The sequence below is a fragment of the Chroicocephalus ridibundus genome, chromosome 6 (assembly GCF_963924245.1).
Source record: "Chroicocephalus ridibundus chromosome 6, bChrRid1.1, whole genome shotgun sequence".
In the NCBI taxonomy this organism is placed as follows: Eukaryota; Metazoa; Chordata; class Aves; order Charadriiformes; family Laridae; genus Chroicocephalus; species Chroicocephalus ridibundus.
In genome coordinates this window covers 6,522,989-6,549,754 of record NC_086289.1, presented here as the reverse complement: position 1 = coordinate 6,549,754, position 26,766 = coordinate 6,522,989, and the positions used below count along the sequence as shown (strand labels likewise).

General features: G+C 39.4%; 1 protein-coding gene across 1 annotated transcript in view; it reads left to right on the top strand.

Moving 5' to 3' along the window:
• Positions 1-873: 873 nt before the first annotated feature.
• SEC23IP (SEC23 interacting protein) overlaps positions 874-26,766 on the top strand; it is a 29,973-nt gene continuing 4,080 nt past the window's right edge. Inside the window, 21 exon segments of the mRNA XM_063339973.1 lie at positions 874-956; positions 958-1,060; positions 1,062-1,175; positions 1,178-1,352; positions 5,636-6,165; positions 7,581-7,776; positions 8,304-8,497; positions 8,842-8,931; positions 10,213-10,333; positions 10,683-10,772; positions 11,405-11,546; positions 12,891-13,099; positions 13,776-13,894; positions 14,484-14,654; positions 15,059-15,154; positions 15,332-15,538; positions 16,224-16,379; positions 17,152-17,254; positions 18,215-18,400; positions 19,152-19,314; positions 22,419-22,519. Coding sequence (XP_063196043.1) covers positions 874-956; positions 958-1,060; positions 1,062-1,175; positions 1,178-1,352; positions 5,636-6,165; positions 7,581-7,776; positions 8,304-8,497; positions 8,842-8,931; positions 10,213-10,333; positions 10,683-10,772; positions 11,405-11,546; positions 12,891-13,099; positions 13,776-13,894; positions 14,484-14,654; positions 15,059-15,154; positions 15,332-15,538; positions 16,224-16,379; positions 17,152-17,254; positions 18,215-18,400; positions 19,152-19,314; positions 22,419-22,500 — 3,330 coding nt within the window. The 3' untranslated portion in view covers positions 22,501-22,519.

Sequence of the window (26,766 nt, the reverse complement as noted above, 5' to 3'; positions counted from 1 at the left end):
AGAAGAGCTTCTCAGAAACATGTAGGAAGTAAAAAGAATGAAGCTTAAGAATGGCATAACTCTAAAAGAATAAAACAATCTTACCCAATTAGTAGCATTATTTTCTTTTAATTTCTCCTTGAAGTATTCGGTTACCTTCTTTTCCCAATCAGAGTTTGGAACATTTTGGGCTACAAACAAAACACATTTATGTATGCATTAGCATCACATAACAGACTTCTATTCAGCATTCCCCTAACATGGTAAACAATTTAAACATTTCCTTCTGTTCTGGGCAAATGACTGCACTTTAGACTACTTTATGACTCTTATAATTGCACTGACTTCCCATCTTACACCCTTTCAGGCAAGCTAAGAAGAACGCGGCCTCTCCTGGAAGCGAGGAAAAGCCCTGAAACCCAGCTAGAGGCTGGAGGAGGTGTCGCTTTCTGCTTTATGTTCACTGCAGAAATTTTTATTCCCACACACCTTTAGTTAAGATCAAGCCTAGCGCCCAGCTTCAGCTGGCGGCCCTGGCAATATCACCACCGATCGGTAACCCATATAGCCAGCACGTACGGCTCCCGAAACCCAAAATATGTTTTGGTTTCTTTCTGTTTTCCCCCCTCACCGGCCTGCCAAGCCGAGGCAGACCTCGCTGCCCGGCCGTGAGGCACCGGGACCGGACCCCCCGCCGCCGGCGATGGCCGCGCACCCCCTGTGAGGTCTCGGCGAGGCGGCGGCTCCCGGCGGGGAAGGAGGACGCGGCCACCCGCCCGCCCTGCTGATCCCACTTCCCCCGGCCGGGCCCGCCGCTCCCGCGCCGTGAGGGAAAGCCCGCTCAGGGCAGCCGCTGAGAGGATCCCGGCCCCGCCCGGCCCGCGCTCACCGAAGATGCCCTGCACGATGCTGAAGGGGTTGTTGAGCCAGTCGGCCACGCACGGCATGGCGGGGGCAGAGGGCAGGCAGGGGGCTGCTGGCGCCCTGCAGCCGCCAACTCCCGCTCGCAAGCCTCGCACGGGGGCTCCTCGCTTCCGCCCTCCTCCTCCTCCTCCTCTTCCTGCGGCAATGGCGGCGCCGCTAAGGCCGGGCCCGCCTTCTCCTCCTCCTCACCCGTAGGCAGAGAGGCCGTCAGGGCGCGTAGCCGCCATCTTAGGAGCGGGCAAAGCGCTGAGGGCGGAAAGGGCCGGGCAGCTACGGAGGAAGGGACGTGGCCGGAGGTGCAGCCATGGCGGCGGCGAAGCCTGGAGCTACCGGCGGCGGCACCAACTTGCTCTTCTCTTCCTCGGCTACCGAGTTCAACTTCACCGTGCCCTTCATCCCGGTCAGCCAGGCTCCGGCTGTGCCGCCGGGCCCCGCTCTGCTGGCAGCCGGTAGGGAGGGCGGCCGGGGGGTGCTGAGGGGCCGCGGTGAGGGGAGCGGGAGGGCGCGGAGGGGTTGGGCGGGAGCCCGGCGGGGCAGGGCCGGTTAACGGTCGGTGGGAGCCCTGAGGAGCCGAGCCGAGGCCCGCCATGGGGTGCGGCGGGCCGGGACGACGGCCAGACCCGCTATCTGTTGGGTAGACTAATCTCTGAGGGGGTTGTCACTGCCGGCTGTCGGGCGTTAGTCCTTCAGGAGACAAGCTGCTGGAGATGTGTGTGTTTCTCTTTTTTTCCTGTGCTTAATGGTATTTAGCCCTGTGTTTAGGGAGAGGGAATCATAGATTCATAAAATGGTTTAGGTTGGAAGGGACCTTAAAGATCATCTGGTTCCACCCCCTGCCCTGGGCAGGGACACCTCCCACCAGCCCAGGTTGCTCAAAGCCCCGTCCAGCCTGGCCTTGAACCCCTCCAGGGATGGGGCAGCCACAGCTTCTCTGGGCAACCTGGGCCACCACCCTCAGAGTGAAAAATTTCTTCCTGATATCTAATCTAAATCTCCCCCTCCAGTTTGAAGCCATTACTCCTCGTCCTGTCACCACATCCCCTTGTGGAAAGTCCCTCTCCAGCTTTCCTATAGGCCCCCTTTAGATACTGGAAGGGGCTCTAAGAGACCCCAGGCTGAACGACCCCAGCTCTCTCAGCCTGTCCTCACAGCAGAGAGGCTCCAGCTCTCTGAGCATCTTCCTGGCCTCTACTCTGGACCCGCTTCAACAAGTCCGTGTCCTTCTTATGTTGGTGCCCCCAGAGCTGGATGCAGTGCTCACCAGAGCAGAGGGGCAGAATCCCCTCCCTCACCCTGCTGGCCACTCTTCTTTTGATGCAGCCCAGGATTGCACTTGGCTTTCTGGGCTGCCAGCGCACATTGCCAGCTCATGTTGAGCTTCTCATTCACCAACACCCCCAAGTCCTCAGAGCTACTCTCAATCCATTCTCCACCCAGGCTGTATTGGTGCTTGGGATTGCCCCAGCCTAGGTGCAGGATGGTTATCATGTTTTCCGTTCATGGATTAGCATATTTGTTTCGTCAATTAAAAGTTGTCAGTGCTCCCATTCAGGTGTGTATTTCATATTTTCACTTTTTTTAGGCTCCTCTTCCATGTTATCTTCTATTTTCCCTGTGTGAAAGAAGCATGTTAAGCAATCACCTTAAATTTCCTTATTAATTTAGCCGTGGTTTTAATATCCTTTCCTTCTAAAGCCTTGATGGTGTTCCAAACACATGCATTTGCAACTTAAAATCTGATGCTCAAACAGTTTCAGATCAAGGAACGGATTTTTCTGTAAATGCATTCAGTCTGATATTAAAGCCCTAAACAGTAGAAATGCACATAGAAATCAGATATTTTAAATTTTACTGCGTTAGTACGTGTTGAGTCTAAAATCCAAGACTTGATTTCAACACTTTTGTATCTTAGCTAAAATAAGTATTAATATATCTGGAAATCAGTGGAGTTCACCTCTAGATTTAATAAAATGTTTGGCAACATTTGGCAAACATATGGCTTTGAGGCATTTTTTTTAGATCGACTATATTTTTTTTGTGTGGGAGGGTTAAAAGCATTAGAGTGTTATTCCTACTTACTTCAGGTATCTAGGTAGCTGATATGTTTACTGCTTCCATTATGCAATCCTTATAGCTTTTATTTCTTGCAAATACACGTTGTTTTTAATTTTTAGTAAAGTAAGTTTTAAATGCTAGTCTGGCCAGTACCTTTGCTTGGGTGTCTTTCATGTGGTAATTTCCTGAAGACTTCGAAGCTCGACAGAGAGAAAATCTGATAGAATTTCATAAATGTTGTGAATCATATACTCTCCATCTCACTTAAAATTTGATTGAATGAAGATTTGTAGTTTTGCAACTGGGGTGAATTTCAGGGCCAGAGGTTGTGCCACGTTCCTTGTCTGCCCAAGTGAGGTCCACGTTCTATTTCTGTGGTCCGTTGCACTCACCATTTGTCCAGCCAGGCCTCATAGGGATCTTGAATTGTAGTTTGAAGTAGGAAGGAACAAGCTCTTGAGTTTGCATTTTAAATTGTGTAAAATGTAATAAGAATTGATCTCAGGAATTGTTTGACAACTGACAGCCAATGTTAGGAAGCTGTGTGCAGTCATAAATTTGTTGTATCTCCAAGAGTGACTAATAAGTGTTTTGTGCTTTGCAGTTTGACGATAGAAGATAAATTCTCTGGCTCAGGTGTGGATGAAGTAACCAATATACTTACTGTAGATAGAAGGGGGTGTTCCCAATGAGGAAGTGGACTAATGTCACTTGTGGTTGTCAGGTGACAATCTGCGAAGTCAAGGTTCCACCATATATATGGAGGGATATACAGGAGGTTGTCACACAGTCACTGTTGAAGAAAGAGTGTTTTGTATATGGGAAAAATACTGCCCTTGTATGTCAAAGCTGTACATCATAGGAAATTTTTAAATTTGCATGAAGTGCTTCTTTTTCTGCCAGTCTGGGCTTGTGTTCCAGCGTAGTTTTTGCAAAATTAGAAAAAGGCAAAGTAGAAAGTAATGTGTTGGAAAGCTATGTCTATATATATACACACACATAAGTATAATTTTTGTTTTGGCAGAACTTTGGTCAACCTCATCTTGCAAGCAAAGACACAGACTAAATCTCTGAAACCTATTTGAAATTGGAAAATAGTAGGTGTTTTGTGAACAAGCATTTGGTAAAGACCTTGAAAACTCTCCAGCATGTTGCTAGATGTTTATCGTGATCTGACGTGGTGAGGTGAATTGCCTGCTCTGCTACCAGTTATTTTAGAAAGCTGAGAATTGACAGCATGGTGCGCAGTATGCTTCTCTCTATTCCACAATGCTTATGAAAAGTGAAAGGAAGAACAATGTTATTGTTTAGAAGTTGAGATCTTTTATTTAGTGTAAATAGCGATTCTGCTTGTAGTTGGGAGATACTTCATAGGCCTGACTTCGCAGTGGGCATTGCTTATAACTGGTTTTAGTATTCCTCACACGATGGTTCGCGTTCGTAGGTTTTTGGTTTTGTTCCTCAAAATGGAATGAAATGCTATAGGTGAAAGTAAGAGAAATTGATAAATGCAGGTGATGTTTGCCTCAAATTGACACTGTCTGAAAAGACTACTAAATAAAATCTGGTTAAAATAGTCCTTTTTAGTCATGGCAGCTGCTTCTTTTATGATTAATTAATTAGAACAGCAGCTTCCTCGGGAGACTTCTCTGTGGATTCCCCTGTGCTCCCTTGATACTCTGTCTTACAGTTATGTTGGCTGCAGATAAAGACATTTGTTATTGGCTTCTTGTAGCTGCAGGGATGCTTGCTCTCTCTCTTTGGCTGGTGACTGAGAGCAGAGAAGCAATGATAGCTCTGTGGTTTCTTCCCCATAGCATGGGGATTGTTTGGTTGTCAGAGCAGAAGACAACGCTCTTGTGACTTCTGCAGATTGCATTGGCTGCATTGGACCTGGTTTATGTATTTTCTCAATGCAAAAGGGCAGTCATTGGCCTTGCACCTTTTTAAGACCTCCCTTGCAGTTATGCAGAATGAGGACTTAGTTTTCTGCACTAGAGATTTAGCCCTTGTGCTAGTCTAGAATAGGATTTTTAGGGAGAACTGGAATAAGTCTTGCTCATCAAGTGACTTGAAGTGATGAGTTGTGGCCACCTTGTGAGCCAAATGGGAAACCTTTTGAGGGCACTGCTGAAGGAGCAGGCGAGGATGGATTGCTTAGCCAATAGGTTTGATCTCTTTGGGAATGTCTTGAAGCTCTACTTTTGAATTTGATCTTGGAACTCTAAAAACTAGAGCATAAAGTCCTAAGCTTGGTAACTGGTTTCATGGTGAAAGGGAATGGACCAAGGCTGCTCTTGCATTTGATAGGCATAAGGGAAATTGGAATGGATTTTAGTGCCCTGTAAGCAGGGATCTTTGCCAAGCTGGCTTGGGAAGGCCCTGACTTCAGTCACACTTGGGTCTCTTATGTCAGATTTTTTATTTTTGTGGCTGTATCTGTTTACATTGAGTGACTTCTATGGTCCATTTTAAATGTTCTTGAAGACTTGGTATCTTTATTTCATTTTATGGTGTGTTTAATTGTCAAGGATGTGTAAGCTTTGTAATGCTTTTAGTTTTATGCCTGCCAACAGAGTTTTGGAAATAGATGATAATGTTACAGAACATTTTGACTACATACATTAACTGGTTTGAACCTTTCACAATATCTCTAGTGATCTTTTTGTTTTTGCAGATGATTCTGCAGACGTTGGTGAAGAGGACAGCTTCTTGGGTCAGACTTCTGCTAGCCCCAATCCACCACAGACTTTCAACTATTTCTCGCAAGTCCCTAGTAGCAGTGACCCATTTGGAAGTATTGGGCAGCCTCCCTTAACAACTGTTGCACCACCTGTTGGAGCACCAGCCTTCTCTCAGCCTCCAACTTCACTTCCACTTGTCTCTGGGTCACAGGATGGGCAAAATGTCTTTTCACCGCATATTCCCAAGTCACAGTCCTCTTATGGTGCACCACCTACTTCACAGGGTGGAATTGCAGCTTATCAGACTCCTCAGCAGAGCTGTCCCCCGCCTGCAAATGCGTCTACTCTTCCCCAAGGAACATCTCAGCAGGGGTATAACCCTTATCGGCACACCACCCTGAGCAGCAGAGCTAACCCATACCTTACTCCACCGCAGCTGCAGCAGAGCCAGGCACCTGCTCACCCACCATCCTCTGTGCCACCTGTCCAGATGTATCAGACACCTCCAGGGTCATTAACACAGGTATATAAATCATTCCTGATGTCCTGGTACCAGAAGAAAACTATTTAAGTCATCTGAAGATCTTTCTTTTCTCCCGAAAACCCCCCAGAAAAATTCTTGAACCATTTCTGATAGCAAAATCTTTTCACTAGAACTAGCCTGGAACTGTTGCTTTAGGAAAACTTCCTGATCTTTAAAGTCAGCATACTCTGAGGCTGTAGCTACATGAGCCTCTGTCATCAGAAACAAATCCAAGTTGTGAAGTTCTGTTCCTCTTTCCTGTCTGTTACTGAGTTTGCTGCCATTTCAGCTGTGCTGATGCATTGTTTGTGCCTCTGCTGTAAATCAGGTCATTCAGCCATTTGCAAGATACGGGCTAAAAATCTCTTTTCAAGCTGTTTTTGCTGGTGAAGCCAGCACTTTTTGAAATTATGATCTGAGTCACATAAATTGTTAGCAAACCCTTTGAAACACATCAGTTGAGGATTTTGTGTGATATGAAGCATTAATCTCCATTCTTCTTTTACCTTCACAAAAGCATTATTAAAATTATGTGAATGGGTTAGTAATAACCTGACAAGTTTTTTTTTTTAAAACAACAAAAATTGGTTTTTTTTGCCTGAACTACTGCTATATTGTTGCTATTGTGAATAAAAATTAGAAAGATTATATAATGACAAAAAACATAGCAAAGGCAGTAGAACCTAAAATATCTGGAGTTTTAGATTAAAGGATTTCAGAGCTTCTGTTTGCTTGATTTTATATATTTCACCATACACTAGTGGTTTGGGTTTTTTCTCTAAATGTATCAGCCAAAGTAGTTGCTACTGCTGACATCACTTGCTTTTAGTTGTACTAACTGGGATCTTTGTACAATTTGTATGAAATGAGCTTTATGTAGGCTATAGTCCCTTTCAAAATCAGTTGCTTTTCTTGCGTCACTGAGGCTGCGTTTGAGTTTGAAATCTGCCTGTCCTGATCACTTTGCAGCAGAGCTATTATTGAAGTAGCCACTTGTTAAAATTGACAGTCTTTATGTAAAAATGTAATAATGTGTAAATGAATAATGAGAAGAATGCATTTTTGTTTTCATGCCAAATTTGGTGGCTGTAAGTAATAAGCTCAGCCTGAGTCTTGAAAATTTAGGAGAATATTTTAAGTCTTACTGGTTTTATGTAATCAAGGTGCTAGACTGTAAAAGTTTTTAACAGTATTTATGGGAATGAAATTCACATCTGTATTTGAAAAGGTGTAAGTTTTCAAAAAAAAATGATAAAGTGGACAACTTATCTTTAATTCTAAAAATGTTATAGACAATGCTCCTAGGGAGGAAAAATGTTAGAAGTAAAGGCCCAGAGTGTTCTCTATAGCAAAGTATAGATCAGTTCTGTAAAAACTATGTGAGATTGAGGTGACGAGCTCTTATGTATTTTCAGTTTCCACAGTCTCAGTCACAGCTGCGAGCTCCCAGACCTGCAGGTCCACTGGTCCCAGCACCTCCTGTTTTGCTGCAGAACCAATATGAGCCGGTTCAGCCACACTGGTTCTACTGTAAGGAGGTGGAGGACAAGCAAATATGGATGCCATTCAGCATTCTGGATTCTGCAAAACTAGAGGAAGTCTATAATTCTGGTAGGTGGTATCTTACTTGGAGGTGAACAGAAGGACTAGAAGGAAGATATTGGAGTAATGCCACTCACGTATGAGAGGGTGATATGGCAGCAATAAGTAACGTTAATACATATCTTGAAGGTGTATTTTGTGCCACTTAATTTATTTCATTTACATGATCTGTTGCTTGATGCTGTCAGTGTTAAGATGTACGTCCCTAGTGGATACTGCATTTTCACATAGAACTCCTAGTTATCTGTGCCTTGCTTTGCCTTTTTGTTAAATGCTGCCAGCTCTGGAATAACTATTCACATCTGGGAGATGTTCAAAGCTTTTTTTGTTGTGTACAGAGCATTTAGAAACGTTTTAGGGGCAATACAGTGGCTGTCTGATGTTATAATTCTTCTCTTCCATGGTATAACTATCTGTCTTAATGGCCTAATATTCATCACAGAAGTGATTGGGGGTGGGGTGAGTCTGTAAAAATATTGCATGTGAAAATATTGCATGTGTTAGTATTGTAACCAAGTGTGACTTTTGTCTCATAGTCCAGCCTGATCCTGAGAGTGTGGTTCTGAGCACTGACGGGGGACGCTATGACGTGTACCTGTATGACAGAATAAGGAAAGCTGTTTACTGGGAAGAAGAGCCTTCTGAAGTGAGACGATGCATGTGGTTTTATAAGGGAGACAAGGATAGCCGGTTTATTCCTTACACTGAGGATTTTAGTGATAAGCTAGAGGTTAGTATTACCTTTACATAAACTTCACGAAGAATTTGATAGTTCTTTGTATTTATGATCTTAGAAATACTTTGTGTTTCATTACAGTGATTTCCAGAATGTACTTTCTGGAACATAAGTAAACAAACTGTGGAATGGGGAGTGGCTGGAAGGCCACGTTGCTCATGCGATAGGTCCTGCATCACTGTGACCTAAAATCAACTTGTATAGTGCTTCACATGGCACTTTTGTATAAATAAAGTTATGTAAATTATAACCTTAACATACAGATGATGCACAAGGCCAAAAAGTAGTTTGTGTGAGAAGGCATATACTGATTTTGTGTAACTTGCTTACTGTTTCAGGCAGAATATAAAAGAGCTGTAACTACAAATCAATGGCATCGGAGACTTGAATTCCCAAATGGGGAGACAATTGTTATGCATAATCCTAAGGTAATAGATTTTGGCAATTGTTTCTTACAGAATTCATTAGGGGTGATTGAGCAGGCTGCTGGAAGCATAAATTGAATGCAGTCTTAGTCTTGCCTGAAAAGTACTTCTTGATCTTTTTGGATATGTGTGCACTAAAGATGATAAAATTTATAGAACACTGAACTCCTGCTTGCTTCAATGTGCTGTCATGTGATTAAAAGACAATGCTTTCTGAAACTTAAGAAAAACAAGGGTTTGCATAGTAAATATTTTGACTAAGTGTAACTGGCAGCAAATGGGAGGCACTTTGAATTAGTGTAACCTCAGTCTGTAGCAAATGGAAGGTAATTTAAACTAAGAGCTTTCATGTGGAAAAGAGAATTAATTTAACAAAAGGTAATTAGTTTGTGTTTCTAAGCCATGAGAAGTCTTCCAGTGCAACTGTTTTTAGGCCATGAATATGTATAGCAAAAAAAGCTTTAAAAGTTATTCTAAATACTCTGCTAGCAGTCTCACGTGATTAAAACATGGACTTCAGCCTTATTGAGGAATGCTGTTAACTGTTCGCTTATCACAGATGCAGTAATTAATAAACAAACAAAATAATTCAAGGGCCAGAAAGGATCGTGGTTGCTCCTTCTTTAAGCGCTTATTAATGCTGGTTAAGGAGTTCTGTCCAGTAAAAACCTAGAGAAGGAGCGCTTAAACCACTTGGTGTCATAAATATGAGTTCAGACTACACTGAGTCAGTGTTAAGTCTTATAAACAGCTGTGCTACTGAATTCCTCACTTTCTGAGGTTTCTGGGCTACTTTGAATATTGTTGTCCTTCCCTGAAAAGAACTGTTCTTTCCCCCCTGCCTCCCTTGATGTTATAGTAATTGTAAATTTGTTCAGTTTCCTCACAAAAACAGTAATCAGTTAAAGAAGAGCTGGTATGGGGGTCTAGGAAAGAGGAACTTGAATCATGCTTGTTTGAGGAGTTAAAATTGTTAAGAATGACTGAGTAGGCCAGCTTCTTCAACTAGTGGTTACTTTTGTTTAAGTTGTCTGGTTGCTTTTCAAGGTAATGAAAATTGTGTTATTTTGGAATCTAGTTTCAGTGAAGCTGTCGCTGCTACGAGGAATAGCCCTAGGGTTTTCTAAGGCTTTTTTTGCATATGTGCTAATTAAAGAAAACAGTTGTCTCAGATGCAAGGTAAAGCAATCAAACAAAAAGTGTGTTAAACCATGCAATGCTTTCAGACTGCCAAATCGTAAGGGTTTTTTTGTGTTTATGATTGGACAATATATTTTTTTTCAGGTCATAGTTCAGTTCCAACCTTCTGCCACACCAGATGAATGGGGCACTACTCAAGATGGTCAGGCAAGACCAAGGGTAGTAAAACGGGGAATTGATGATGACCACGATGAAATTCCTGATGGTACGTGATTCCTGTATGTAGGTCTGCAGCTTGAGCAGACAGTTCGTTTCTATGCAAAAGTTTGGCCCTAATGGGTGGAGTCGCAATGCACTGTTCGTGCCTAGAGTCTAAAGATTAAACTTGTTCCTTAGTCTAAGCTGCTTGAAAGAGTTTATCTGGTTTTGTTTTTTTTAATCAAAGGAGTGCTGTGAACTCTATTATGTCCTGAACCATGTTAAGTAGTAGGCTTTATAAAGCAAGTATATCTTAAGATTCCTTGACTCTAAACTTTAGAGTCAAGCAACCTGCAGTCTAAACTGAACTGCAGTACATATTGGTACTCTGAATTTTTTATTTTCTTTTTCTACAGGAGAAATGTCCCAAATTGACCATCTAGTATTTATGGTTCATGGCATAGGTCCTGTATGTGACTTGAGATTTAGAAGCATTGTTGAATGCGGTACGTTTTTGCTTGTTTAATAAGCAGTTGTATTCTTAATTGTTTAAATGTGGGTTTCTGTATCTCGTATTCAGATAAGCATGTCTTTAAAAAAACCCAAAACTCTCTAATGTTAAGAAGTTCAATTTCTGGTAGAATTTTTTCCTGATTATTTTCTAAAAGCAGAATCTGTGCTTTGTCAGACTTACAGCCTTAACTGTTATTATTAGTGCCCAATATTAGACTTGCAGAATAGCAGAATAGTTTAGCTTCTGGGGCGTGTGGCGTGTTGCTTTTTGTAGTGTGGGTGGATGTGTTTGCTTTGTGTCGTTTTTGTGGGGTTGTTATTTGTTTGCTTTTTTTTTTTTTTTTTTTTTAAATACACACAAGCACATTTGAGTAAATTAAGGCCATGTCTGGTCATGGAGTAAAAATGCATTCATTGTGCGATAAATAGAAGCTTGCTAGAAAATCCACTTTAAAAAAAAAAATTTTTCTTAGAGGAGTAATGCTAGAAAAAATGTTTCCACTTTCCAGTTTTGTTCATTTATGTTCTATGGCTAAAACCAGAGGTGGGGAGAAGGAAAGAATATTTGTAATTGTGTGTTACTTGAGTACTACTATAAGATTTTCATTCCTCTTCTTCTCTACAGTTGATGATTTTAGGACTGTTTCTCTGAAGTTGTTGCAGACTCACTTTAAGAAATCTTTGGAGGAACGTAAAGTGAGCAGGGTGGAATTCCTCCCAGTTCACTGGCATAGCTCTCTGCATGGAGATGCAACAGGTGTAGACAGGTGAGTATATTGTTTAATGTTGAGAATTTCATACCAGCTGCATCTTAATGTTTTTTGGAAAGTGGATAAAAAAAAGAAGGTAGTATGCTCTTTAGGCTAGATGCATAAATGACAGGGTTACAAAAGAGAATCACTGATTTTTTTTAATTAACATTTTAATAAGGATTATAGAGGAAGTGGAAAGGCATGTGGAGTATTATTTTTTATTTTCATGACCCTAAGTGACATGATATGTATACACAGACACACACATATTTTCAGTACTGCATTTTCATGAAAGTGGCTAATGCATTGATACGTGACGATGATTGAGTGCATAGAGATAGTGATCGGAAGTATGAGGTGGTGAACATGGAGTTATATTGTCCAGCAACAGGTATATACAATGCAGAGTGGAGAGTTTTCTCTCCTGTACCTTCTTGTAGTCTCATTGAGTCTGACCCTAGGAGATGTCAGTGCCCTCTTTCCCAGGAAGGCATTGAGCCCTCTGTCCAGTCCCAGAGTAGTACCCGAATTGTGGTTAGGCAGTTGAGCTGAGGTGGTGGGGTTTTCTTTGGTGTTTTTTTGTTTTTTTTTTTTTTTTTAAAAACAAAGTCTCTATATTTGGGTAGGAGTGTTACAGCATTTTAAAATCTATTTTAAAATTGCTTCTTGGTGCCTGTCCCTTTGCTGTCACTTGACATTTCAAGCTGTCATCTCTTGCTCAAAGATGGGGAAGTAGAAATTGTGAGGGTAGCAACCTGTACTGCTTAGAGCACGTGCTGGTATTCTTCAGACTGTTCTAGCTTGGTTAAGTCATTGCTTTCCTAGAACCTTAGTCTTCTATTCTTATTTGAACACTGCATTATCATGAGGAAAGTTCCTCATTCTGTTAATCAAACCAGGCAATGCTAACCAAGGCAGTCTCAGTTCTCACTGCAGCTGTCTTAACTCCAGGCAGGCAGGCAGGTGATGTCAAGCTTTTTCTCCAAAAAGAGAGCATTATGTTGCCTTTTACTTCAATTTCACCTTCAATTTTTATATGCGAGTTCTTTTTCTCTTCCACTTCTACCAATCTGCTCACAGAACTTCCCTGTTACTACAACAGAGCAGTGTTGGAACAGAGAAGAGATTATTTCAGGCATCCCTTCAGTCTGGAGAGAGAAAAAGGAGCCATACGTTTCTCAAATATGTACAATCAGTAGATAACACTAATGCATGAATATGCAATAAGGCCAGAAGGCTATATGTTTTTCTAACGTCTGTAGTATTTACACTGCGGTTCTGCTACTTTCAAAAGTTAACAAAGTTCTGCATTTTTTTAAAAGGCATTCATGCTTCTAATTAATGATTTTGTGTTACTAGGAACATAAAAAAAATCACTTTGCCGAGCATTGGACGCCTGCGCCACTTCACCAATGAAACACTCCTTGACATACTGTTTTACAACAGCCCCACCTACTGTCAGACGATTGTGGATAAAGTGGGGATGGAAATGAATCGTTTGTACGCACTTTTCATGAGTCGCAACCCAGACTTCAAAGGAGGAGTCTCCGTGGCTGGGCACAGTTTAGGTAATTACCTACGGAATGGTTTTGGGATAAAAGCAGCACTCCTACACTAAGGGAAATGGAACCTTCATGAAGCATAAAGCGAAATTAGCTGATAGGGCATGGCTGTCTGAATGCTGCTGACTAAAAGTCAAACACCTTGATAGCTAAGTATATAAAGCTTTGAGAGAAGGTTAGTACTTTGTGGATGTGTGCATTTCCCACTTCCTGCCCCCTTTAGTTTCCTTCATGAAGACTTAGTATCTAATTTGTGTTTAACAGTTGGCAGGTTATCTGGTGTCCTGTTAGGTGGGTAACTTCTGGGTCTCAGAACCCCCACTTAGTAAAAGTAGATAATTTTTTGGAACAGAATAAGTGTTATAGTGAATATGACATAATGGTTTGGGCTGGAACTTTTCCTCCAGTTTGCAATCAGTCTAAGATGGTTAAGGAAAGATAGCTTAATCCTGGCAACTGCACAAAGCATGAACAGGGAGGGGGGGGCAAAAAAGGTTTGCTTTTTGCTGAGAATGATGAGAATGATTGTGTTCGAGTTTATATGGGTATTTTAGTTTTAATTCAGCCATCTTTTTTTGATAATCTATACATTGCTATTACTGTTCCATATAAATCATGCTTGGGATTCAGGGACAGGAAAATCTGACATTTTTCCCAAGGCAACTTTAATTCCTGTTTCCAGGTTCCTTAATTCTATTTGACATATTGTCTAACCAGAAGGACTTGGCTTCATCAGTAAGTAGTGGACCGTTCTCTGGTGTTAATGGAACTGTGAAGGATGTGGCTGTTCATGATAAACAGGTAATTTGCATGCTAGCCTTAGATCTGATATTTTCAGCAACTTTTTCTTAAGTTTTCAGAATTTATTAGCTGAAATGGGGTTGTGGGTTCTAATAGTACGTTTTAACGTGTTGATGGAAGTGTGCAGTTTTGTAAATATTTTTGGTTCTGAGGAAAATCTATTTGCATCTCTCTCAAGTTCCAACTAGGCCAGTAACAGGATTTGATCACGAGCATCAGTTTTGACCCTTGTAGACATGTAACTTGGTCTTAACAGAATCTGATGCATAAGAGGGAAAGAATCTATCTGTGTTCAGGCCAGAAACAGTGACCAGTTGTGACCAGTGACCAGTGATGATTAAAAGGAAATATTTCTGAGTGTTGGAAAGCTCAAGAAAACTTTTGCCTCTCTTTGTAATTTTTAAATATGTATTTTGCTGGCATATAGTTAGTGGAAAATCTGTATCCTGCTTTACTAAAAGGGGCATAAATTTATAAAGCTTACATAATAAAGATTTTAAGAGAAAGTAATTTAACTTGTTTTTACCTGCTGAATATTGGTTTTTCACCATTAGATGGTGTGATTCTGTTTCTGTACTGTTTTGTTAAGACGACTGAAGATACCAGTTCCTTGGGCTCCTCAATTACTACTTCTGGTGATGACCTTTGTGAGCCTGAAGTAGAGGATGATGTTCCTACTTTGCAGAAGACTCTGGAAATGCTTAGTTTGTCAGAGTACACAAGCACGTTTGAAAAGGAGCGAATTGACATGGAGTCTCTGGTACAATAATGTTCACTTGACTTATGGGGATTGCCAGGGTATGGATGTTTATGTTTGGCAGGGAGGGGGTTGGGGTTGAAGGTCTCGTTGGGTTTTTTTGTTTTTTTTTCTTTGAGGCATGAGGCATGAAAGCAGTTGCAAAGGTAAGATGATTAATGCCTGACATGATGACTAAATGTTATGCAAAACTTTTGGTATGTTGTCCTTCCCCTGCTTCCTCCTCCCCCCAACTACATTAAGGCACTTTGTATCATGTCTTTTTAATTTTTTGTAATTTCTGTAGCTTTATAAAATGTCTTCTCTAATTCATAAGTCATTGCCAATAAGAAATTATATATGTTACTAGAAAAGTTATAAATTATGCTTTGATGTGTGTGTTTTTTTGTTTTTTGGGGTGTTTTTAGCTGATGTGTACAGTTGATGACCTGAAGGAAATGGGCATACCTCTTGGACCAAGAAAGAAAATAGCTAATTTTGTAAAAGACAGAGCAGCCAAACAGGTAAATACGTTTTTTGTGAATTAAATAAAAAGTTGTTAAGCAAATGTAACTGATTTCCTTGCTGTGGAGTAACTTCTATTCTTTGACACACTTGTTAACATCATGGATGTATTAAAGAAATATTGACATCTGTGAAATAAACTTTTTTTTTCCTCATTTTCAAACTTGTCTCAAAAGGAACAAAAGAAAGCAGTAGCAGAGAAGAAAGCGGTGCTGGCTGCCACGCTCCAAACTCAAGAAGATGTCCAGAAAGCAAAAGAGACAGGTACTTCTGTCTCCTCTTCAGAGTCTGGTCAGCTGCACTCAAAGAGGAGGCTTCCAGTTGGTGCATCTGTTTCTTCCGTGAACATTGACTATGAGTATTTTGAAGTTGGAACTGGACAGGTGAGACTACATAGATTTAAATATTTATTTGGAGCAATGCTGTTCTTTTGCTTGGTTATGGGTTTTTTTTGGTTTGAGGTTTTTTTTTAGTGTTGATGATTTTGTGCTGCTTCCCTTGGTTGTTGTACAAAAGTTAGGTTTATGTAGAACTTTACCCTGTGGCAGGAGGGATGGGAGAGTGGGTTAGATTACTGAAAACCAAAACTCACTATTACAAGAATGCCACTACAATTCATTTTTTCTTTCAGCAGTGAGCGAGTTGTAAATACAGTTCTGTTCCAGAAGCAGAACTGTGTGAATAACAGAATATTGATTGGTTCTGTGAAGTTACACATTTAACACGGTAGCCTAAACCGATCCATTTATGCTGTTATATTTTTTTTTACCTCAAACTTAACTTAAAAACCAAACCTCAAAGACTTCCTGTTTAAAAAATATATATTTTTTAAATTTTTTGTACCTTTTGAATTTTTTTTTTTAAAGAAAAGCATTTTAATATTACAGTATCTAAATGTTCTAGTGCCTATAGTATTAGTATGGAAGAGGGCAATGCAGCTGAAAATTCCTGTAAGTACTGTGAGCGTGTGGTTGATTTAATACACAACTTGTTTTTCCTTCCTAGCTAAGCATTCTGTTAACTAGCTGGCAGTTCTGAGAGATTATAGGTCTGATTTTTGTCTGGCAGGTTTCTGTGGTTTACAGTGCTTTGGACTTTGAACCAGATATTTTCTTTGCTCTCGGTTCTCCTATTGGTGTGTTCCTTACTGTGAGAGGTGTGGTGAAGATTGATGAAAACTACAGGCTTCCTACCTGCAAGGGATTCTTCAATATCTATCATCCAGTGAGTATGCAGGACTTTTGAGATTTGATTTTAGTCGATGCAGATGACAACAATGCAGAATACTAAGTTGTAACCTCTGAGCATTACACCTTCTGTTTCCCTATGTACATTACCCAAAACACCCTTTTAAAAAACAAATGACCCAACTCAAATATACATTCCGAATATTTATGGTCTTTTACTGCAAAAGTGAAGTAGAGCTGGCTATAGGTTCCATACCTAGCATTCTAGGTATGGGTTGGCTTGATGATATTTGCCCTGTTCATTTTCAGAGCTTAAAGAACTTCTTTTTTTTTTTTTTTTTTTAATCAATTTCAGGCCACTCTTGTCAACTCTTATAAAGTGTTTCTATTTGAGCCTTTTACAGGACCTTTCTGAGTTTCCAGTTTAGATTCTGGGAAATCAGAAATTCTTAGAGGTTTTGCAGTGCATGCAGTACACTTGTCCTCTTCTGTCCCATCTTGTTTAACAATTAAACAGTGACATATTGGTAGAGATCACGAGAGTGCAAGAAAATTTTGCTGCTCTTTCACTGTTGTGTTTCCTCTTTAGAATCTCTGTCTGTAGGAGAACAAGATCTAACTAGTTAATGGACCTGTTTAATCTTATGATTAAACTCAGTGGTCATGAACTGAGTTTCTGTAAACCGAAATAGAACAGAATTAAAAAACGGTTCTCTATTAATCGTAAAAAGGAATTTTTTTTTCACTGAAATGTGATAATTAGAATAACTTTTAAGATAACTAAATGTCAATGTGTTGTTTCTTAACAGCTTGATCCAGTAGCTTACAGGTTAGAACCAATGATCGTTGAAGACACGGATTTAAAACCAGTTCTCATTCCACATCATAAAGGCAGAAAAAGACTTCATCTGGGTAAAAGGAAAACTTATTTCGTATATGGATCTCATTCCTAATTTACTCATTCGATGCATTAGCATATTGTAAAATTTCATGATACTAATGAATGTTCCTGGGTATCTGACTCCATGTTGTTCCTAAGCATCAGAGGGGATTCCTTCTAGCCCAATAAGTTGGGCATTCACAATTGCATTTAGATGTAATAATTGTAATTCCTCCCAATTTGAGCTTCTAATTACCAAAGTTCCATTTTAAAATTGCTCTATAGTGCTTGTTCATGTTAAATTCTAAGTAATTGCTAAGATGATATGAAATGGAAACTAAATTTACTGGTTTCGTCTACCTTGTCCCTAATGACCATCATAAAATGTTTAACCAGTGTCTGTTCAGTATTGGACACGTTGAGGAAAAAGGTGATTCCATAGCCAGTGGTGGGCAGGGGCTTGATTTTTTTGCTCACGAGTACGCACCACATCAAGGTGCTGTACTTAGTTTTTGCATACTTAATAAGGAAAGTAAGTTTTGCTGTACAGCTGACAGTATTACTGTTGTACAAGTTCACAGAGCTCTCCTGAAAGCCTGTCTTCAGGCACTTGGATGGAGAAATTCTACAGCGTCTATACTTTAGAATGATACATTAGAATGAGTCTGCTTTCCTAGACTAGACAAGGTGCTTGTTAAGGCATGTTTTAGGTTACAACTCTCAAAAGGTGTGTATATTAAAGGAGGAAAAAATAATGGTCTGTTGATCTTTTTTGGTGTTTCTTTGATGTAGGTGAATGTTCCGTGGAACAGTTGTGAGCCCTCATCTAACAGACCAATGTGGTTCTAACGAAACACTCATTCATGCCTTAGCTGGTCTGTTTCTCCTAATAATTAGGATGTTTTTTGAACAGGGTTTAATCATTCTTTTTTTAGTTTATAATTTTAAATCCTTCTCTTATAATGATTTTTCAATTTTTTTTCTTTTCTTAGAGTTGAAAGACTCTCTTTCTCGTATGGGATCTGATCTGAAGCAGGGTTTTATTAGCTCTTTGAAGAGTGCATGGCAGACCCTTAATGAATTTGCACGTGCTCATACATCTTCAACTCAGCTACAAGCGGAACTGGAGAAAGTAGCTAACCAAATTAAAGAGGAAGAAGAAAAGCAAGTCGTAGAAGGTATGTGGGCACATTGTTGGTTTTCTTATAACTTACCGATCTCAAATTAATAGAAACTTGAGCATCCTGATTACTGCTTGCTATTGATTTTCCTGACCCTGTTAAGGAGGCCTCTGCTTTTGGAATATTAACGTTAAATGTAAGATCTATTGATGCATTTTTTTGTCTTTTAGGAAAGGAAAAGTTAACTTTTATTGAAGGATATTTTAGGCTTGAGTTTGTATAACCTTTCCACTTTCTGTTAGAAGGGCAGACTTTTTAAATCCATTGTGTTCTCTTTCCTCTCAGGGCAAATTAGTACAAATAAATATTTTTGGGATGAGCTAAGAAACATTTAAGTATATGCTGTAACAGAAAAAAATGCTGCTGAGGAAAATAAACTTAAGTCAAATATAAATATTACCCCTGGTGATGCCAAGGGCAGGCTTCCCAGTTGTAAATTATCTGCTGGTGTTTAGTAATGCTGGCTTTGTCTATACTTACAAAGACAAAACATTCCTACTAGTTTAAATTGAGGATAGTGATTGACTCTATGCAAACAAACTGTTTAAACTGTTATTAAAGAAATAAGCCTATAGTTCCAGTAAACTTTCTGAACTATGCAGTGGTGTGCTAGTCAGTTGAGGCTGTTTATCATTGTTTTAGTGTAAGCACGTGGAAATTATAGCGGGGAAGAATGGTCATATTTCTTGATTATAGTCAATCAGGCTGTGCTTGAAAAGAGTTTAATTCTTAAACTCTTTAATTTTAGCTGAAAAGATCACTGAAAGTCCAGACCCTCCAAAAGATGAAGATTTTTTAGTGAAGGTTGGAATGCTAAATGGAGGACGTCGTATTGATTATGTTCTACAAGAAAAACCAATAGAAAGCTTCAATGAATACCTTTTTGCTTTACAGAGTCATTTGTGTTACTGGTAAGAGGAAGTATTTGTGATTCTATAAATACTGCTTTTTGATGTAACTGTATATCTTTAAATGTTGGTAATGACATGCATGCTATTCATCTTACTCCTATTATCTGTTATTTATCTGTGACCAATATGATAATTGCTAGAATCGTGTTTCCTGTCTTGAGTATTTATAATGAAAACTCAGGTGATCTCTGTCAAAAATCATGCCCTAGTGTTTCATTTCAGGTATGTTTTGACAAAAATAATGGGGTTTATATACACAGATCTATTTTTCAGGCTACTGCTGATTTGAGAAGTTAAATGTTGTAAAAGGACCAACCAATTATAAAGCTACCAGAGCAGGAGTTGTTCCTGTGGTCGATGTGTATGCCTGTGACTTAGGAGACCTGAGTTTTCTGGGTCTTTGTAATCTTTGAAATGTTTGGAAAAGGTGACTGTCGAGTTGGATACGAGATCCTCGTCACTTAATTCTGAAATGGCTTCTTGTTTGAAAAGATGTTGCCTTCCCACACGGGCATACTGTAAAGATAAATTTGTTATACTCTGGATGCTCAAGTGTTACAGGAATGAGATGTCTCAAGTATTAAGGTAAACAATACATATGACTGTCCAGGTATGTCAGTCTCAAGGTGTTGCACCTAGATGTCACTATTAGCTAATTTCATTTCAAAATAAAATTCTGTCTTAGCACAAAGTAAACAAATCTATCTTCCTCTTTGCGTTAAAGACATTGCATACTCATCTCATGAACTTTGACACTCAAAACACACACCTTTAGCTATAATAATTTTCAGAACAAGAAGAGCTCTATGAGCATTTTGACAACTGTAGTTTTTCAAATAAAACTATTCATGAAGGAATTGTATTCGACTACAATATGTAGCAAAACTTTATTACCTCTTCATGCTGGATATTGATGCTCTGCTATCAAAGTTTAACAAATAAAAGGAAGAAAAAAGGCACAGTGGATCTTCCTGTAAATTTGGATGGTTATAATTTACCACTTGTGTACAGTGGTTGCTCATATGCAGAACAATTTATAGAACAAGAAGCAGAGTTTGATGTCTTCATGTAATCAGAGCTGCGGTACACCATTGTCTTATCTGGATTTGGATTTACTTTTTTTTTTTTAAGTGCTTACATGTTTCAAGTGGAGACAGATATAATTCCATTTATAGGAATAGCAGTAACTATTGACCTGTTGTATTTGCCCTTATGAGTTGCTCTATATTTTTTTTCTTTTTTTGATATGTCATCATATGCGTTTTATTACTGTCATAAAATTAGCACATATGAAAATACACAAGATGTGGAATGGTCGAGCAAACAATGTGTAAACTGTATTTGGCAACATGACAGCACGCCTTTATATGTAAGACAAGCTGGGATGTCGGGTGCCGAGCTGTGCAAAATGCTATTGTGGGGGAATGACTGTTTTTTATTATTCAGTAGGCAAAATACTAGTCTCTTGTTCTGAGTTTAGCAAGTGCTGGACAAGCGGTGCTCTACATTATTTTTGAAGGTTTTGATTTTCGATAGCTAATAATTTCTAGACGCAGGCATTTTTCCAGAGGTTAAAATAAGGAATTGAAAGCGTTACCTGAAGGATCTTATTAAAGTGGGTGTCCCTTACATTGTTAAAGATCAGCAGCTGCCAGAGAAGGGATTATCAAGGCTGCAGTGCTGATGTGTGCCAGGACTGTGGAGCCCTGAGCTCTGGCAGGGCTCCCCTAGCACTGGGTGACCCCACGGTGGCAGTGCCATTTCACGGGTAGAGTTGAAGGAATGGGAGTTCTTTTCCACAAGGCGGCAGACGATCATTGCCAAGTTTTTAAAAGCTTGCTGCCTGTAGCTTTTTTTTTTCCTCATTCAAATAAGGAAGATAAACATGATGATTAACGTGTGGTGGGTTTTTTTTGTTTTGTTTTTGTTTTTTGAGGAGGGTGGTGGGGATAGCCTTAAATGAAATGATCTTTATGCTAGAGAGAATAGCGCTTCTGTGTTGATCCTTCTACTTGCTTGTTTGCTTGCTCATTTAATTGTAGAGACCATCAAGAAATGTGGTTACTTATCCCTGTGCTTAATTGTGGAAAATATCTGTAGTCTCTTAGCTTGCACATTTAACTCCGTCCTGGTCATCTGTAAATGATGTTCCTCACATCTGGAGGGTCACAGTTCTGACCATCTAAATCTCCTTGAAAACTGTCTCCCTATGTAATTTCTTCTAAAAAGCACAGGAAGCTACCCTTATGTAATAACTCCTGCAGTTTGGAACTTTGTTAAAAATTGCCTGTTTAACTTTGTTATTTCTTACAGTGATTGTTGCTCTTTTATATTGGTATTGTTTGTGTGTGTTTAAATAACAATTTATAGACAAGTAAGAAAATTAAGTCTTGTCCATGTTGAATTTAAATTCAGATAGCCTAAAGCTTTGATTTTTGCAAAGGAGAGGAAAAACACCAACTTGGAAACATGGCACGTGAATTGCATTAATTCTAAATTATTTGAGAACTTCCTTACTTTTTAGTAGTAAGGAAGAGAGGAAGACTACGGATATTTACTATAGCCTATTTACAAGGAAGTGCCAACCAGTTAGGAGAGAAGAATTAGAATATTGCTGATAGAACTTGCAAGGCTGAGTTTTGACGCTGGGCTAATAGCTGCAGTGGAGCAAGTAAAGGAAGAAAGCCTTGACAAGTCGAATGTGTTCTTGGTGGAATATGTTCAGGAGCCCATCACAGACAAAAAGTGATAGATTATTAAGCCAAATGAGTAACATCAAAGAAGTGGATAGAGAAGGGAATTTCAAGTTGCAGCCATAGTAAGTCAGGGGGGATGGAGTCAGCGGGAAAAACGCAGTAGAAGAAGGTAAATGCGTAGGCTAGGGCTGATAACAGAAATAATGCAAAACTGTTGAAGAATTGTAGCCCAGTGGAATTTGGTGGAGGTAAGGCCATGTTTCCGAAAGATAAGTACTAGGGCAATAGGTTGTGCAAATTTTTTAGAGACCTGGAATGGGATGAAGCATGGTTTACAAGAATTAGAACATGGACCATACCAACATAACCCTTTTCTTTTTTTTCTTTTTTTTCCAAAATTCTTTGTAGGGGATCCGAAGACACTGCCTTGCTGTTTCTCAAAGAAATATACAGGACTATGAATATCAATCCTGAACAGCCGCAACATTGATGTATAGGTACATGAATTTGTAAGTTTGTTCTAATATGTCTTATGTACTCATATCAAATTCAGCTGCAACTTAGATGTCTTTACTTTTCCTTTTTCCTCTGAAGTTTAAATTATGAAGCAGGCAGCTGCAAAGTGTCGTTTTGATGGGAAAAACAATTTCTAGACTTTAGATGCAGGGGAAGTCTTCCAAGTTCTTGCCTCCTTTGGTCCCGAAAGATACCTGATATTAGGGACTTTGTTATGGTGTAATAATTGCCAGTATAAATATGCTAAAAAATATGATCTCTCTTTATTGTGTTTCTTCCTCAATTCAATTGTTTAGTGAACGTTCAAGTCTAGGAAAACTTGGTGATATGGGATATGATGAAACTTCCTTTGCAGTGCAGTACATTAAAGAACACCAACAGTGTTCCAGTGTTGTAATGTGCAAATTGTGGTATTGGTTGACCAATTGTGCGCATCTGCCAGTCACTTCTCTCCTAAGAAAGTGTTAAACATTGATATCGATAAATTACTAAAAGAGAAATTACTATATCTGCCAGTATTTTGTTATCGTTGTATAGCTTAATAATTTCAGTAGAACGAGTGAAATGATACAGCATGGAAGTTGGTTCACTTTGAAAAGAAATCAAATACATAATATAATTGAGTATCTTAGATATGAAATACAACTTGCAGGTCTTTTTATTTTAAGAGGTGTGTGTCCTAGATGAGGATCTCTATTGTGCCAGTTTGCCTCCCTGGATGTTATAGAAAAGGCTATATTCTCTTTTGAGAGGCAAGGAGGAAGAAATACGCACCTTGCCTTTTTTGGAATCATACAACAAGTATTTCTGATGTATTTCTCCATTTTTTCAGAAGAACTGATAATGTAAAGGTACATAAATACCCAGTGTGAAGAGAAATACTTAACGTTTTAGAGGAATATTGTAGATATCTTTAACTGCTACCATACGGTTTTAGTAGTCTTTTGTAACAGAATGCTTCTCATGGTCAGTTGATAAGATCTTTTTTTAAAAATGAAATGTCGTAGCTGATCAAATGCATTTTTTTAAAGCTTGGCCAAATAATAGGAAAAAGGCACTGTTTGGCTGCACAGCACTGACAGTGGTGTATCAGTTATTGCAATGGCTTATTCAGAGTTTCAAGTCATATTTCCAGAATTTTTTCTCTGCTTTTATTTATGACCGCTTAGGGTGAAATCATACAAAGCTTATTGCTACCGAAATAACTTTCTGTCTTATTGCGGGGGTTGGGCCGTATTAAATTATCACCACAAAGCTAGAAGTGGGTTTGTTGCTTAGCTTCAGCAGACACTGGGATAATAGTATTTTTCATTGAGAACTACATAGTCGGAGGCTGGTTTAGCAGGATGTCATGCAACAAAGCACGGTCAAGGGTGTCTGTGTGGTTGTAATACCATTAGGAATTGCTCAGAACTTCTGTAAGCACTTCCTTGACTGAACAGCACTTGAGGCTAGGATTCAGGTCCCAGAGGCTTAAATGGGAGGGCAGTTAAGGCCCAGTGGGATGCACTTAATGACAAGTGGTATCTCGGGAAGGCTGCACGCTGCAAGACCAGGATTTTTTTTACATGAGAAGAAATGTCTCTACATACTCTGTGTGAAATATTGTGTAAGTCTTGCAGTAGGGAAGACGAAAACTCTCTCCCAGTGGTAGACAGTGGTCAGGTAAGGTTGGCTGTGGTTTTTTTTTTTTGTTTTTTTTTTTTTTTTTCTTCCTTTAAGACCCTCAGATGTGAAAGGTGGCAGTGTGAAGGTAGTGGGTTATCCAGCAGTGCCTATGAGAGCAACATCCATTTACCTACCCAGAAGTAGATTATCTGAAGAAACAGCCTCTCTCTATTTGTGGGCTGCTCAAGGGAAAAAGTAAATGTCACAGGTAGCTCTGGGCTCCCTCTTCATATTTTTCATGTTAATTGATTTGGATGCTGAGACCTCACCACTTCCCTGCTTTCATGTGCAGAGCTACCTCTTGCTGTCCAGTTTAATTTCATGGTGTCTGCTGTCAGCAGAGGGAAAGAGACAGGATCTACTTACCTGCTTGCCTCTGCTCGGGAATTTTGATCTTTATGGTCCTGGTGGCCAGTGCAGATCCCTTTCACTTCTTGGGGACCGTAGTCATTTTGGAGCAGATAAAAAATTTAGCAGAGGCAAGCTAAGGGAGGACCTGGATGCTCAGTTTTATTTCTGGTCTGAATTAGCTGTTTGTTTTCTTTTGGAGAGGTGGAGGGAGTTTGCCAAACAGTGTTCCTAAAAGCAGAAGAGGGACTAGGGTTGTCACTGTGCTTCATCATATGGAGGATGGATTTTGAAAGCAAAGAAGGGGAGGGTTGATGCACAGCATATGCTGTGTAGCCTGTTTGTGTAGTGTTCTGTCTTGGGAGTATTTATTGTTTTGACATCTCTGGGTAACTTAACTATCTTAGTTAAAATTACATGTGAGAAGAGTTGGTCGCACTTAAAATTGGTGAGTAGCTGCCAATATCTGTTTCCTTCTACTTACTGATAAAATAGTACCAATGATATTAAAAACTTTTGAGTTCTACTTTTATTTTGTATGAGTGATTTGAATTAGCTCTTCTACATCATCTTGAAGCTGTTTGTTGTGAAATGGTGGTACAGGGTTTCATGTGAACAATGTAAAGAAGTGCTCGGGACAACTTGCACACATAAATTGAAAATTTCATTTCCTGTATCTTTTTTGGTAACTTGTTTGAAAGGAATCTGAAAATTCCAAGATGTCTTTAGTTTACTCTTGCAAATGAGAATTTTGTCTTTCTGTAGTTAAGTGTGGCCACCACTAGAGTCTTATTTTTTTATTACATTCATAGGAATATCTATCACTGTGTCGGTTAGAAGATTTAAGTCACTATGCACTCTCTGTATACTATTCTTATTTTTACAGCTCTTTTTAGAGGGCCCCAGTAAGGGAGGAGAATGCACCAGCATATTAAAACTTGGTTGTATAAACTATGGCATCTTCATCTCTAAATAGAGTAGGATAATTTATTACCATAAGTTAAAGAATCTGGTAGCTAATTAAAATGTATAGTGAATGACATCCTATGTGCAGTTGTTGCGAGCTCTTTCTCTTTGTAATTGTAACTGCCAATTTGCGTCCACAAAAAGTATATTTCAGGAGCTTATTGTATTAAAAAATTGATGAAAAATGTGTATGGATTTTTAGATCCTTTTGAGTCCTCTTGAAATTGAATGTTGGCATATTTAATTTTATTAGTACTACTGCAGGAATAGAAAACTTGATATGTTTCATACTTCCCATATGTACATGTTCTGTTTTCTCTGCACAGCCATACCTGTTGCTCCGACAGACCTGGTGAAAAACACTTTGAAGAACATCTAGTATTTTCATAGTTACAGATGGCAGGATAAGCGTCAGACTCTTTTTCTGCCAGTCCAGAACTTGCTCAGATTCTACCTTCTTGTGTCACTTCAAGCAAACTTAAATTTTGAGATGATCAGCACTGTCATTCAAGAGATGGATGGAATGACACAATTTTGATCTTAAATCAGTTTAATTGTACAGTTGCCAAGTATAAAGTGATCCCTGAAGAAGGTGGTTTTGGCATGCAAATCATTACTTCTCTCCTTCAGCTCTCCTGTCTCAGCTGGCAGTCAAATATGCTTTGCCTATCAAAGCAGCATGTCCTTATTAAAAAGGACTTGTTGAGAAACAGCAATAATCTGCTTTTCTTGACACGTTTATGGGTCCACCTTTTAAAAATAAAATGTGAACTGTAGTTATAACCATCTTTAATACAGATTCCACAAACCAGTTCATATCTACTAGAGACTAGCAACCAGAATAATTTTCTTACTATTGTAAGTGTGATGGAGATTATTTTATAAAGACCTTTTTAAGCCTCTGTTAAGAGTTTTTGTGGAGTTTTTTTAAGTAAAAATGAACCTTTGACTTTGAAAATGTTAGAAGTTTGTTACAGCTAGTTCAGTGTTCACATCTCCTGAAATGAAGAACAATTTCAAATAACATTCTGGTCTAGTAATTAAGGTAATTCTAGTGAAACTAGGCTGCGGTTGTGAGAACTAAAATACTTACCTTGACCTTGCATTTTAAAATCTCAAAACAGTAAATGTAAATAGATGAACCTGAAGCTTATGGGCGGTAGATAATAATCTAGGTCCAGACCTGCAACCCAGCCTCCATTTTCATGTAATGAAGTTGAGATGAATTGTGAGTATGAAATCCTTTGAATTTGTATCT